The following is a 12,773-nucleotide window of genomic DNA, read 5'->3' as shown; positions in this document are numbered from 1 at the left end:
CAGCAGCAGTGTCAAGTAAGGGCTGTGCAAGTCGCCTCCACTGATAACACAGAGGAATCAGGCTATTGTCTTATTTTAATCCTTTTGAAGGAGCGTAGAGAGAAATATCAGGAAAGAGTGACAATGTGTGTGGAAGCATCAGTGAAAATATATCCCCAGCCCCAAAGATTTATTTCTGCAATAAACACCACATCTATTTCTTACTGTTTAGCTGGGACAATATAATCTAGCTAATACTGGTGAATAATCAAACGGCACAGGGAGTTTCTTCTTTTTTTTTTAATTTTGTTATAACGAGTCTTTCAGCTCTTCTCTGCACTACATCTATATGTTTTCAATTTATTCTGAGCTGCAGAGCTTGTTCAAAACATTTTAAAGGCAGGTTTAAAGTGGTGCTTTATCAAAGCCTGCACAGTAAATGTTGACCTGGTTCAGGCAGGTTTAAGGCACAATAATTTGTTTTCCATTTGACCACCGACTAAAACCATTCCTTTTCCTTTTTTTCACTTTCTGATTTAATGTGACAATCTTGGACAACAGTAAATCACTACACTTGTATTGGTTTGTTTGTTTGTTTTCTTATCAGTAACAAATGGAAAGCAGCTAATAATTATATTCAGTATTGATTAGCAAGGACGGGAAGTTAAGAAATAAATGATTTGAGTGAAATGAATGCTCGCAAAAAACAGATTTGTTTTATCTGCGAAAAGCTGATCAGTAGCTAAGCACAAATCAAGATGAAGCTCTTCAAATTTGCTCATTACTTGATTACTAAAAGGGCTGCTGATCTTTTTTTTTTATAAATCTGTTTATGAAGCAATATCATTAGCAGTGTTATTGCATGTTTTGAAAACTTGCAATTATTGTCATGCGTCACTGACAATAACAGCTTAAACTTGCCAAACATCGACAGCGAAAAGGGGATAATTAAAGGTCGTAAAACATCTGTTTGCAATCTGGCCAGTCACTTTCCTGGACACTTCCTCCTCTGGCCACATCGCTCTAAAATATATTGTGCTGGCAATGGTCAATGAACTCTCTGAGCCTGCAATAAGCAGCCCCTGCAGAACTCTTAAGCCCTCCTCGATCGGTCACTCAATGAAACATTAGATGCTGCAGCAAAAAATTAATGCAGCTGAAATTAAATGAGAACACTGAAAAGTCTCCCCTGTAGGAAAAGGAAGAGAGCATCTTAAGCTTCAAATCGATCAGTGTAGGAGTCGGCGAGTTTCTTTATTAACTTTGCACAGGGCCTTCCCCGCAGACCTAACTGTGGACAAACACAACTGAGGTGTCAGCAGGTATAAAATGTGCTTAGATGGACTTCTGAGCTTTGTAAATACGTTACCTTTGAGCTTGCCATATAGCTAATATCAGCTCCTCCGGGCCACCAGGATAAGTTATTGTCATTAATTATAGCTTACTGAAGACTGCTCACAGAAAACTAACTTAAACTTTTACTCTCTGCTTGTTTTTCCTCCACTTGAGTAGTTACATAACTGTATGCAACTATGCTTTTTCCTTTTCAATCTCTAATTCAATTGTCTACTTTTATAAGGAGGAAAAACAATTCATGCACACTTCACTGTGAAGCATATATGAGTAAGAATCCTGGTATTTGAAAAACAAAAATCTTAATTCCAGGAGGAGGAGCAAATAAATACTCTTAGTAGGAAACTATAAAAGGAAGCAGCTGTCGATGCATCCTTTTGTTTTGTTTTTTGACCGTCTTAATGTAAAACATGCTGGGATTCTGCCTATAGAGTTTGCAGAGTTTGTCCCGGCTGCAGTGGAAATGATGCAGTCTATTTGTTGGGTAAACAGTACGAACACAGACATGGAAGACAACTGAAAGAGACAGAAAACATAATTCAAGGTGTTGTTGATAGGAGGCCTGGCACCACAACACCAATTCTGAAACTAATTAAAAATTTGGAGCTGCGAACCACTAAAAATAGCACGTGTGCTGGAGAGGTCCATCAATTAAACTCACCCCCGGGGGACAGCTGTAACATTGCTCTGTGGGAATAATGTGCTTTTTGCTGGATGGGCAACATCACACAATGCTTGTGAAGTACACACACTGTGTTGCAAGGCTAGATGCAAGGACATGATAAGGAGAGTCATTTCAAATGCTACCATGTGGAAAATATAGATGCAATATCCTTCCTTTCAAATGCATTTGCAGGCGGAAAACAATGCTGCACCGTTTTTGATATCTTTATATAATACTATTGTTATTTATTGAGGTGAAGCCTACATTTTTAGATACAGGCCATTCCTATTGCCACTATTCAGTACATGTTTGTTTTGAAAATGTTTTCACTGTGTATATATTAAAATGATAGTTAGGACCATTTGAAATCGGTTTCTGCAGAAACAGGAACAGTATATATCTTTACCTGTTGCAGGTAGCTCCTTGAATCACATCAGTTTGGAGAAATAAAGTTGATGAGACATTGATGAGCTATGAGCTAGTCCAAGGGGGCCAAGACCAAAGTTGATTGCTTTTGTCTTAAAACTGTGGTGTCCAAACCTGGTCCTGGATGGTCACTATCCTGCATGTTTTAGATGTATACAAGTTCAACAGCCCAGGCAGTTGAACTCTGACTCACTGCAGTCTTGGAGAAAACTTTAGAAGAGCACCAAAACCAATCAAACACTTATTTAGGGGCACCACAAATCTACCAACAAAATATTTTTCTCCAACAATACAAAGATCATTTAGGCCAGCAGTGTCCAATCTTGTTCCTCGAGGGCCACTATCCTGCATGTTTTAGAGGTTTCCCTGCTCCAACGTGATTTGAATCAATGGATGATTAACAGGCTTCTGCAGAACATAAAAAAGGTAGTTTCACCATTGAATCAGGTGTGTTGGAGCAGGGAAACAAGTAAAACATGCAAAACAGTGGCCCTCGAGGACCAGGATTGGACACAGATGATTTAGGCAAAGAAAGACAAGAAGAAACCCGCAGACAAACAAAGGACCACTCAGAGCCTCCAGTATCAGAGTTTACAACATTGTCCATGTAGTTCAAGAAATAGTAGTTACCACGTATCTATGTCTATCTTTGCTAATTGGTACCAATTGTTGTCAAAAAATTGCATGAAATAATAACTAAGAAATACACAAAAAAAAGCTAACAGCTACTGTTTTTCCCATGAACAATGCAGCCAAGCTTGTCTTTCATCTGGGATTTGTGTAGAGTGGACCCGACTGGGCCAGATTTCTTTCTTTGTTTGTTTATTTCATGAAACAAAGTCTATAAAATAAATTCAGTCTTCTAACTGTCTGGTAAAGCCCAATAAAACCAACATACAACAACATTTACCTTAAAATGGTTTTGTTTCCAATTAATTTAATGCTCTTATCAGAAAATTGGAGAACAAAAAAAACAAAGAGGAGCTGGCATAATAATTACCATTTTTTTCTTCTTTTTTTTGTCAAATTAAGACAAAAACATCAGAGAGATAGAATTTAACAACCCATAGCACTGCTTCCTATTTCTCCTGCAATTGAAAACTGGTATTTGGGGGGAGTGAATCCAAAGAAACCCTACTGCCCTGTTCTCCTTGCAATGTTAATTAAAACACTTATCATACTGACACTGTCAGGAAGTTCAACCTCTCTATTTTATATCTGTACAGAAAACAGGGAAGTTCCATTAGCATTTGTCAAAGAAAACAGTGATTTATTGATATTGCTTTATTGATTTGGCATTCCTTCACCTATTTCACCTCAAGAGTGGAGCCATGAGGGCGGCCGCCTCGTTCCATACTAACCTTTTATTGCTGTTTGTGCAAACGCAGCCAAATTGAGACTTTACATCCAACAAGAAATATGTAGGTGTGCTTTAATTATCTGCATTAAAGAAAGACCTTGGGTCAGACTGTTTTAGCTTCAAGAAATTCTACTGAGATCAATTTAAAATAACATGCCTTTTAGTGCCTTTGAAACATCTCTCAGCATCCTCCCCAACTTCTTCACCACTGCTTCTCTTCCCAGCAGAGAAATTTATTTTTTTTATGGCAAGCTTTTCAGAAAAAAAAAATCATGTATTTTTGACAACCCCTCAATGCCTAAATTGTTGCCAAATTTCTTTGTTAGTCACAGAGGAAAAGAAGAAGTAGTGGAGCAAAACATTTTTGCACTAAATATGATGCTGTTGAAATGCTTTCTACTTAAAGCTACATTCATTTGGTGTGTTAGTTGTAGAGTATAATTTGTGATATGGATTGTTTGTATTACTTTGTGTTTGAAAAGAAGTTCTCATTTAAAACACCAATATGTTGCATTAGAACATTTTTCTTTGTGCACTGTGCTCATGGTTGGTTCATACGGTTTTGTTATAGGGGGATTTTTTTTTACCTTCTTTCCTCATGTGCCTCTAAGCAGCTTTGCACAAAATGGCCAGTCAGTAAGAGACTGATAAAATCACAAAAATGTACAGGCTGTGTGCCGACAACATGATGGTTCTGAAAATATTGTAAAAAATGAAACTGAACTTGTATTTGTAATAAATAAATAAAAGGCAAACACATGAACTACAGACTGCAACTTGAATCTCACTCATCATGCAATGGTGTTTGAAAAGGACCCAAATGCAGGAACAAATGATGCAGAAATGAGACAAGAACATAAAACTACCTAACCATACAAAGGCTGTACAACGCTTTTAAACACAAGTTATTTTAGGTTTAAGCAAACAAAACCAGGGCAGGGTCCCAGACAAGGAAAATGAACCATATATCATATTTGTGTCTTTTTGTGTGATAATGCCACATTGCCTGTGTGGTTGATTTGCTCAGTAAAATACTTCAAAAACCAGTCATCATTGAGTTTGACACCCCTATTAGCTGTGTTTATGTATTTATTGATTTATGCTATTTCTAGTCATTGATGTCTTTTTGATGACTTGGTTAAGATGTCTACAAAACAATCAATTTCAGATCAAATTTAGCTAGTCTTTAGCTTAGCTCTGAGGACAGTTTAGATATATTCTTAGTCATCTTTACAACCCAACAAGCTCGATGGAAAGATTCTTCTCCTTGTGTTGTTGGAACCTGCTAAATGTGTTGCTCCTGTGTGGGTGAAGAAGTCAAAGTGTTAGTATTAGGATGATAAATGGCTGTTTTGTGATAGGCTGAAACTGTTTCCTATAAAACTGAGTGTGTTTAGCAAAAGCCTTGAGAATGTTTGGTGTTAGAACCAGATGTCTAGAGTTTAAAAGTTCAAGTGTTGCCGGGACCTAACACGGAGCCAAAATGTCAAGATGTACCTTCCATGGTTAAGCTGACAAATATCCAAAACGGACAAAAAACATGTTCCTATGTCAAAACAGTCTCTATTCATGTTTGTTAAAACTTGTTGAATAAGGTTTGATTGCTATCTGAAGGACATAAAAAGAAGGTATAAATACCAGTGTCTACTCCATCGTCTGATGTTTATTGGGAATACTGTCCAGATAAGTTTGTAGAATTGTGGCAATAAATCTTCCAGGTAGCTGTCAATATGAGTATTCTTTCTGTAATTACTTATCAAAATCAACTTCTGCATGTGAAGACACTTAATCTGTGACTAAACGGCGCTCATTTAAACGACCAGGGCACCACCTTGTACTCCAGGTTCCCGCCTAAACATCTCTCTCACAAACCTGCTGTACACTTGCTCACAAGTTCACGTTTCTCTTGGCTTCATCCTCTTATGTTTGCGTCTTATCCTCTCCTGGTGCGTGAGCCGCTTTTTTGTACCTGTTTATTTGGACTGACACGTGGGCAGAGGCGGCGGGATTGAAACTTGTTTGGAAAGCTTGTGGAAGGCCTTAGTGGTGCAGGAGATCGGGGTTAAAAGCATCTCAGCAGCTGGCAGTCAAAGCCTTGTTGCTTTTCGTGCACTCGTTCACCTTGGCTGCACTAAAGAAATGAAAGACATCCCAGATAAAACAGCGTTGGCTGAAAATCTGGACAGAAAATATGATCTTTATGTTGTAATGGACAAACTAATTGTTGCCTGAATCTGAACAAAATAAAGATTTAGTTTGACCAGAATGAGAAGTTAACGGCGTGTCCAAATGCAAGATCAAAGTGGATTGCTGCCACATTATAAACGTTTATGCCATTGTCAGTTTTGCATTAAACAAATATTAAGATAGAATTCCATGTTTTTTGCAAGAACAAAACACAGCAGTTAGCTGTAATTACTATATAATACAAAACTGATTAATATATCAGCATTTATATAAACCACTATATATTTTTTCTAAACAGAGTTGTTTTAAGACAGTAGGACTTCCTGTGTACATACAAGAGGTCTTTTGGACAAAACGTTTGTCTTTTTTAATGTGTCTGTTTTAAATTCCATGAATGCACTTTACCGTTGAACAAAGAAATGCCGCCATTTTTAATAATATTTTTGAGTGACTTCAGCCCATTTACTGCCTAACATCTGTTTATGTTTGCATCATACTCACAAATATAAACCACCAACACAAAAAGCAGACCATCCAATGACTCTATAATATTTTTGCTAACAGTTGTGGTCAAAACTTGGTAAAAAGATAATATTTTATTTTAGAAAATATTGAGTGTTTTACTCAAAGCACCATCATGCTCAGTGGCTGCTGAGATGAACAGATCTCCCCATCTTCTTGGCACATGTGTGTAAGGATTGTAGGATTTGTGTAGTAGTTAGCAAAATACCACAGATACAGATTCTGATAGTCATGTCTCAAAGTAGTTAACCACAGTAATTCTGTCTCACCAAAGAGTTTAAGCAAACTCCATGAAACGCAAGAAAAAACAAAACAAAACAAAAATTGGTGAAAAGATGATCATTGAGATCACTTTAAAACAGCAGAGAGCAGCTGCAGTTGGTTGAGATTCAGTTGAATGTGTAACTAGCAGCTTTGCAATTTATATGCTCTTTCAGAGTATCGGACTTACAGTAGACGTCCACCCTGATGGACTTGATAGCTGGAGAACCGAGGCCGTTTTCAGCCTTGCAGTAGTAGCGCCCGCCCTGGTTCCTCAGGATCTTTGCAATGGTCAACGTCTCGTTGAACACACTGGAGTCCTGGAAGCGATCTGAAACGCTGCCAGCTGTCTTTGTCCATCGGATCTGAGGGGAGAAAAACAAACAAACAAACAAAACAAGCAGCAGTGACAATATATTCCTGCTTTATTTCCAGCACATCTTCCGTTTCAAAGGGTGAGCAGTGCAACAAGAAAACAACAAGAAGACAAGAAGACAGCTAACTTGTAGGTAAACAAGAGCAACAAGCTGTTTGGTTTCTGCTGTATTTTTATGTATGTATTCCTCCTTTGCAGTCCTAAAGCTAACACTGTCTTTGTTAGTATCACAGCTTATGATGTTCTTTGCTGCTTCTTGATTAAAAGGGGGTGGGAGGTCTCACAGCCCCTTCACTTTCCATGCTAGGAGCCCAGTGTACTTCAATTCAATTGTTTGTCGCTTGACTTGTTTTAAAAGATGTTTCGACAAATGTTTAGTGTTGAAAATTCATCTGATAAGGTAATCTAGGAAAACAGTGAGACTAGAGAGTACAAATAGGCTTACGATTGCCATTTCTAATTAATGCAGTATAACTTTTTAATAAAGGATTAACACATGTTTACATCTTTATTAATAACCAATTGTTAATTGTTTATTCATGCTTTATGAGGGCAATTGTATTGTAAAGTGGTTATTTAAATAAAAGCACAAGAGCGCTCAGACAAAACATATCTCAAAATCAGTACAATGAAAAACAGAAATTTAAAAAAATGTGGTTTTTAGACGGTTTGATATTTCAGAGCAGATTCAGTTAAAGCTGTTTTATAACAACTTGGTATTTTTAAATGCAGTGTAAAATAAAACTGTTGCAGTTCTCTTTTGTGAAATAACACCATGGCAAGCACTGATTTGACAGCTAAAAATCCTCCTGTAACTTCTCTCCTCTGTCTTCTGTTTCACACGAGACTGACCTCCTCAACATGAGTACCTTTCGCTAACTGATGAGACCCAGTTAGCCCGTGGCGTTGAGGTGTAATGAAAGGTGAAATAGTGTTACTCTCTAACATGAGGCTGTAATTGATTCTCAATCATTTCCCTCTCCTGTCCTCATTAAAGCATACAGCACGAGCAGGTACTGTGACGACTCTGGCCTGGGGGAGCATGAGGGGAGGGGGCGCACAACTAGGACCATCAAGCATAAAGCTCAGTTCAGTTCTGAATAAGACACAGATGGACTGGCTTTAGCTGCAGAGCCTCACATTTCTTCATCTAGGCAGAGGAAGCTATGAATTAAAATCCAATATCTCCGCTCTGCATGGTGATAGCATCATCTTGGATGCTGATAACATCCCATTTTACAAAGATAGCATCAGCTGGGACAGGGATATCATCACATGCAAGGATGGGGATTGGGTGCTATCACAGAAATTGATGCTCCGTTACTCTAGCTGGGGGGTTTTACCCATAACAGCTTCAGCCCGAGGTTATGACAGTTTAAACTTCCAATCAGATAGGGAGGGAGAAAAGTAAAGAGTGGGTGGCCAAAAAACCTGATAGTAGCTTTTTTCTCTTCTAATTTTAAGCCTTAGGGTAAAGGATGATGAGGAGAGGAATGTACATGTAGCAACAGTTGATAAGAGGAATCTCAGATTCTTCATTTTGCTCATGGTGTTTTTGTTCTGGTAAAGTAAATTGGGCACCCTGTATTTCAAAGGCATTACTTCTCCCTTTTATCAACCTCTTTCACTAAAAAAAAAGCAAAGTCTGTACTCAGATGCTGTTCAATCACTTTATGTGCTCTTTAAGTGGATATATTACCATTAAAGATAGATGCTTCTCAATGAACCCACTGCACAGACAGGGCTTCAGTAGGCCTGTTTAAAATGACTGAGAGAAAGTGCTTCATAAAAAATGAGCCCAAACTCAGCAAACCGATCGATGTTAAAACCCCCACTGGTGGAAAATCTGGAGCCCTATTAAAGCAGTTAAGGACATCATGAGTTCAGCAAAACAAGCAGTAAAGTTAAATAAGTTATGAGCATAAATTAGATGGCGCTATTTTTTGAATTCTGTGTCACTCTCCTACAGTTTGCTGGATTGAAAACAAAGCCATCTTCTTTCCTTTCTTTCTTTATGGCGATCTCAGCAGAATTTAGTTTTCTCCCAGCTTATACATAACCTCAGTCATTTTCTTTGCTTTTTTGTGTAAGGAGCTTTGAGTTTTAGGAAAACGCTGTATCAATAAGTGCATTGTTAGAGTGACGCTAAGAAGTGGGGATTCAAGGACGTTTTTATATTCTCAAAAAAGAGGGTGTCCCTGTTTGTTCACAGGGGCAGCAGGACACATTATTGGTGAGCTTTCAGCTCTTTCTGTACCCTGAGGCTATTTTCATGCCTGCACTCCTCTGACTTTTCTTTTTTTTCTTTTTAAACATCCAAGAGCCTCTACCCAAGGGGGGAGTCCTGAAGTGTGCCTGGTGAGAACAGTTTGACCCTCTTCAGTCTTCTTAGTGCAATGCAAATACTCTTGATCTGAGAGCAGATTTGAGCAATATGATAATTGCTGCTCCAGACACTAAAAGCTTGGCAGTTTTTTTTAGCTTCTGTTTTCTGCTCAGTTCACACAGTGCAGCCAAAACTTGTGATCAATTACATTATGTACTTAGAAACAACAGCCCATGACATACCACTATAGAAATGGTAGAAATAATCCTGTTTGTGTCTGCAAAACTCAAATGGAGTGAGTTTTCTTCATTTACCTACCAAGATAATTTTCATTTAGTCTTTTAGAATAATGTCTAAGAATATGGCACACTGCGGTTGAACAAGAAAAAGCGAAAACAATTCCTTGTTAAATCAGACATCCAAATTGAAAGATCAACATTTGCTTACACAGAAAACAGAAATCTTGTGTAGATTAGTATCCAACTGAAATTCCCAGCAGCGTGTGAGACCACACACGCTGCAATGTCACTGGAAGCGCTAATTAAAATGCATGCAGTGTCTGTTGTTATGTGGGGAATCATATGCTGGAGCACGCCTCTTTGGTGAATCTCCCACAATTCCTGCTGTGACGTTTCCCTCTTTCCAACTATGGACTGGTTTCTAATTGCTTGCCATCTTTTCATTTTAGGCGCTAATGGTGGTCCGTGCTTCACTGTGGTGCAGGCGAGTGTGGCAGAGCATAACAATCGAGTGATCAAAAGAAGCAACAAGAGGTTCAGATCCCAAACTGTGAGCGCACATTCTCTCTAGGTCTGTGCTAGAAAATACTGGCTCTAAATAAAAATGGGATGATCAAATCAAACTGGCAAACAGTAAAAGGCTTTGATGACTGAATCAGAATCAAGATGGAGGCAGATTGTTTCAACAAAAACTCAGAGATGTTCCCTTTTTTTTGAGTGCGTATGGCAGGCAAGGACAAAAATAGAAGAGTACATTTTATTGATGAAGGTACCATCTGCTGGAGACACCGACACTGTAGGTGAACTGTCATGGGAGCATCCAAAACAGATCAGATACTCCAACTGGTCTTTTAAAGTGAAATGTCCAAGAGTTTGAGGTCATCTTATTTGTACTTGCTGATCCATGGAGCTTTGAGTTAAATCTGGTGGGCCAGTAATTGAAACAAAACAAAAAAAAAGTGTGTGCAATGTGGTGTTGCATGGCGACTGGAGCCTGATACTCAAGCAAAGTAGTGTGGACATAATGGACGGACGCCAGGGCAGAGGAGACGGGGCAGATGGCTTCATCATCGGAGACGCTTTGATGTCTGTTCATTGCATCAAAGACAATGAATAAATCGGGAGAAGAGTGACCATGAAAGCATGAGCACACAAAGCTGTATATATTTGGTTTTCTAATGCAGACTCAGAGATGGTAAATAAGAAATACAGATGATGTTGAGGTTTATGGTTTTAGTTTTAAACTTTCATTCTTTTAGACGAAAAATTTATCCCTCTGTTTTTTGTTTCTTTCTTTCCTAATTTATATTTTTAATCACTCACTTCTTTTCATGTTTTGAATGGTTTTTGTTAACTTACCTGGTTTTTATTGTTTGAAATATTGTATTTTTAAGTTTTCCCCTATGTTTTGCTTCTCACTTGTTTTCTGTTTGCTTCACATTTGAATTCTTGTTGAAACTGCCTTTGCTTAGTCAAACATATCTCTCTTAGGCCCCTTTTACACTGGATTAAGACTATGCTAAGTTCTCTATGACCTACACATCCAGTGAAAACGTGCCTGGCTCATGGCCCTCCTACAGTGGGAAGGCAGTCATTATGATGCTGCACTCCAAAAAAATTTTCCTGCTATTTTCCACATTTCAGAAAATCTCTTCTATGCGCTCATCCCACACTATATATCAGCAGTACATTCCATCAGACTCCTGCTACATGATTCCATGATCTCACCATGCCCAGAGCTCCACCCTGGCATGACTCTTTTAGACTGTGTCTGGATGAAGCTACACAATGCTGATGGTGCGATGGGGTAATAGCCCAGGCATGAGCCCAATTCTGTGGTCCCCGTCACATTGGATGATGACCCCACTATAATGTAAAAAATCAGCCACAATGTACATTGTCTTGGCAGGGTGTTGGTAAGGTTTTCATTAGGAACCCAGCAGGTTCTCCATTAGGTGTCATAGCATGTGATAGAGGCTGAATTGTTTTGAGCATGCACAAAACTGACATAGCATGATCGTGTTGACATTATATTGGCTTCCCATGTGTACCATGGTGTCAGCGGTGGCAGTGTATCCATGGTGTTGGGCTCATGTTCATTTCTGCAAAATGGTTATGGAGAATCTGAAGCAGGGGCAGTAGTTTTTTAGCCGTCCTGCAGGGACCATATCACAACAGGAAATGATTTGAAAAGATGACGCACAATGGATTTATAGTTGGACTAAAGGTTCCGACTGTTGATTGTGCTTATGCACCCAACATCAGTTCAGATTACATGGCCTTCTTAAACCCTCTGGATGGTGTCCTGGAAGGGGTGCCTTTTCCTAGGTGACTTCAATGTCCATAAGTGTACTTAATACCAAGCCACCTTAGACCAAAGGTGGATGACTGAATTTGTCATTATATCGTTAGACCTACAGCCCTTTGTCTTGAAAACAGTAAAGAGAAGGGCAAAACTGTCAACTGATGATCACCTGGTGGTGGGTTAGATCCAGCAGCAGGGGAGGCTGCCAGACAGACTTGGTAAACACAAACAAGTAGTGAGGGTGAACTAAGAATGCCTGGCAGTACCCAGTCCAAAAGATCTTCAACTCATACTTCCAAAAGAGTTTTTGACATGTTCATGCGAAGGTCAGAGATATGGAATCCGAATGAGCTATGTTCAGGGCTTCTATTGTAGATGTGGATTTCAGTAGCTGTGGCCTAAAGGTCATTGGTGCCTGTTGCAATGGCAACCAAAGGACCTGTTGGTGGACACTAGTAGTGATTAGTGATGTCTCAATCCTATGAATTGAAAGGAGTCAGCAAAGGTGGTTCAGGCATCTGATTAGGACGCCTCCTGGACCCTCACTTTGAAGGTTTTCCAGCCACATCCCTGGGGCAGACTCAGAACTCACTGGGGAGATTATATATCCTTTCTGGACTGGGAACGCCTTGGGATCCCCGAGGAGGAGCTGGAGAGTGTCACTGGGGACAGGGATGAGAAATGTCTGGGTCTCCCTCCTGGACCTGTTGCTCTCACGACCTGATCATGGATAAGTGGTAGAAGATGGAAGGATGTTTAATTTTAATTTAAAAAA

The 12,773-nt window shown here is 39.1% G+C and overlaps 1 protein-coding gene across 2 annotated transcripts in view; it reads right to left on the bottom strand.

Annotated features, from left to right (window-relative positions):
- The window catches only part of LOC108231854 (MAM domain-containing glycosylphosphatidylinositol anchor protein 2), a 220,738-nt gene that overhangs the window by 127,236 nt on the left and 80,729 nt on the right, over positions 1-12,773 (bottom strand). For both annotated transcript variants that reach the window (XM_017409220.3, XM_017409222.3), the window contains exon 3: positions 6,943-7,117. In XM_017409220.3, coding sequence (XP_017264709.1) covers positions 6,943-7,117 — 175 coding nt within the window. The remainder of the gene's footprint in view (positions 1-6,942; positions 7,118-12,773) is intronic.

The sequence above is a fragment of the Kryptolebias marmoratus genome, linkage group LG19 (genome assembly GCF_001649575.2).
Source record: "Kryptolebias marmoratus isolate JLee-2015 linkage group LG19, ASM164957v2, whole genome shotgun sequence".
NCBI lineage: Eukaryota > Metazoa > Chordata > Actinopteri > Cyprinodontiformes > Rivulidae > Kryptolebias > Kryptolebias marmoratus.
This window is presented reverse-complemented; position numbering and strand designations above follow the sequence as displayed.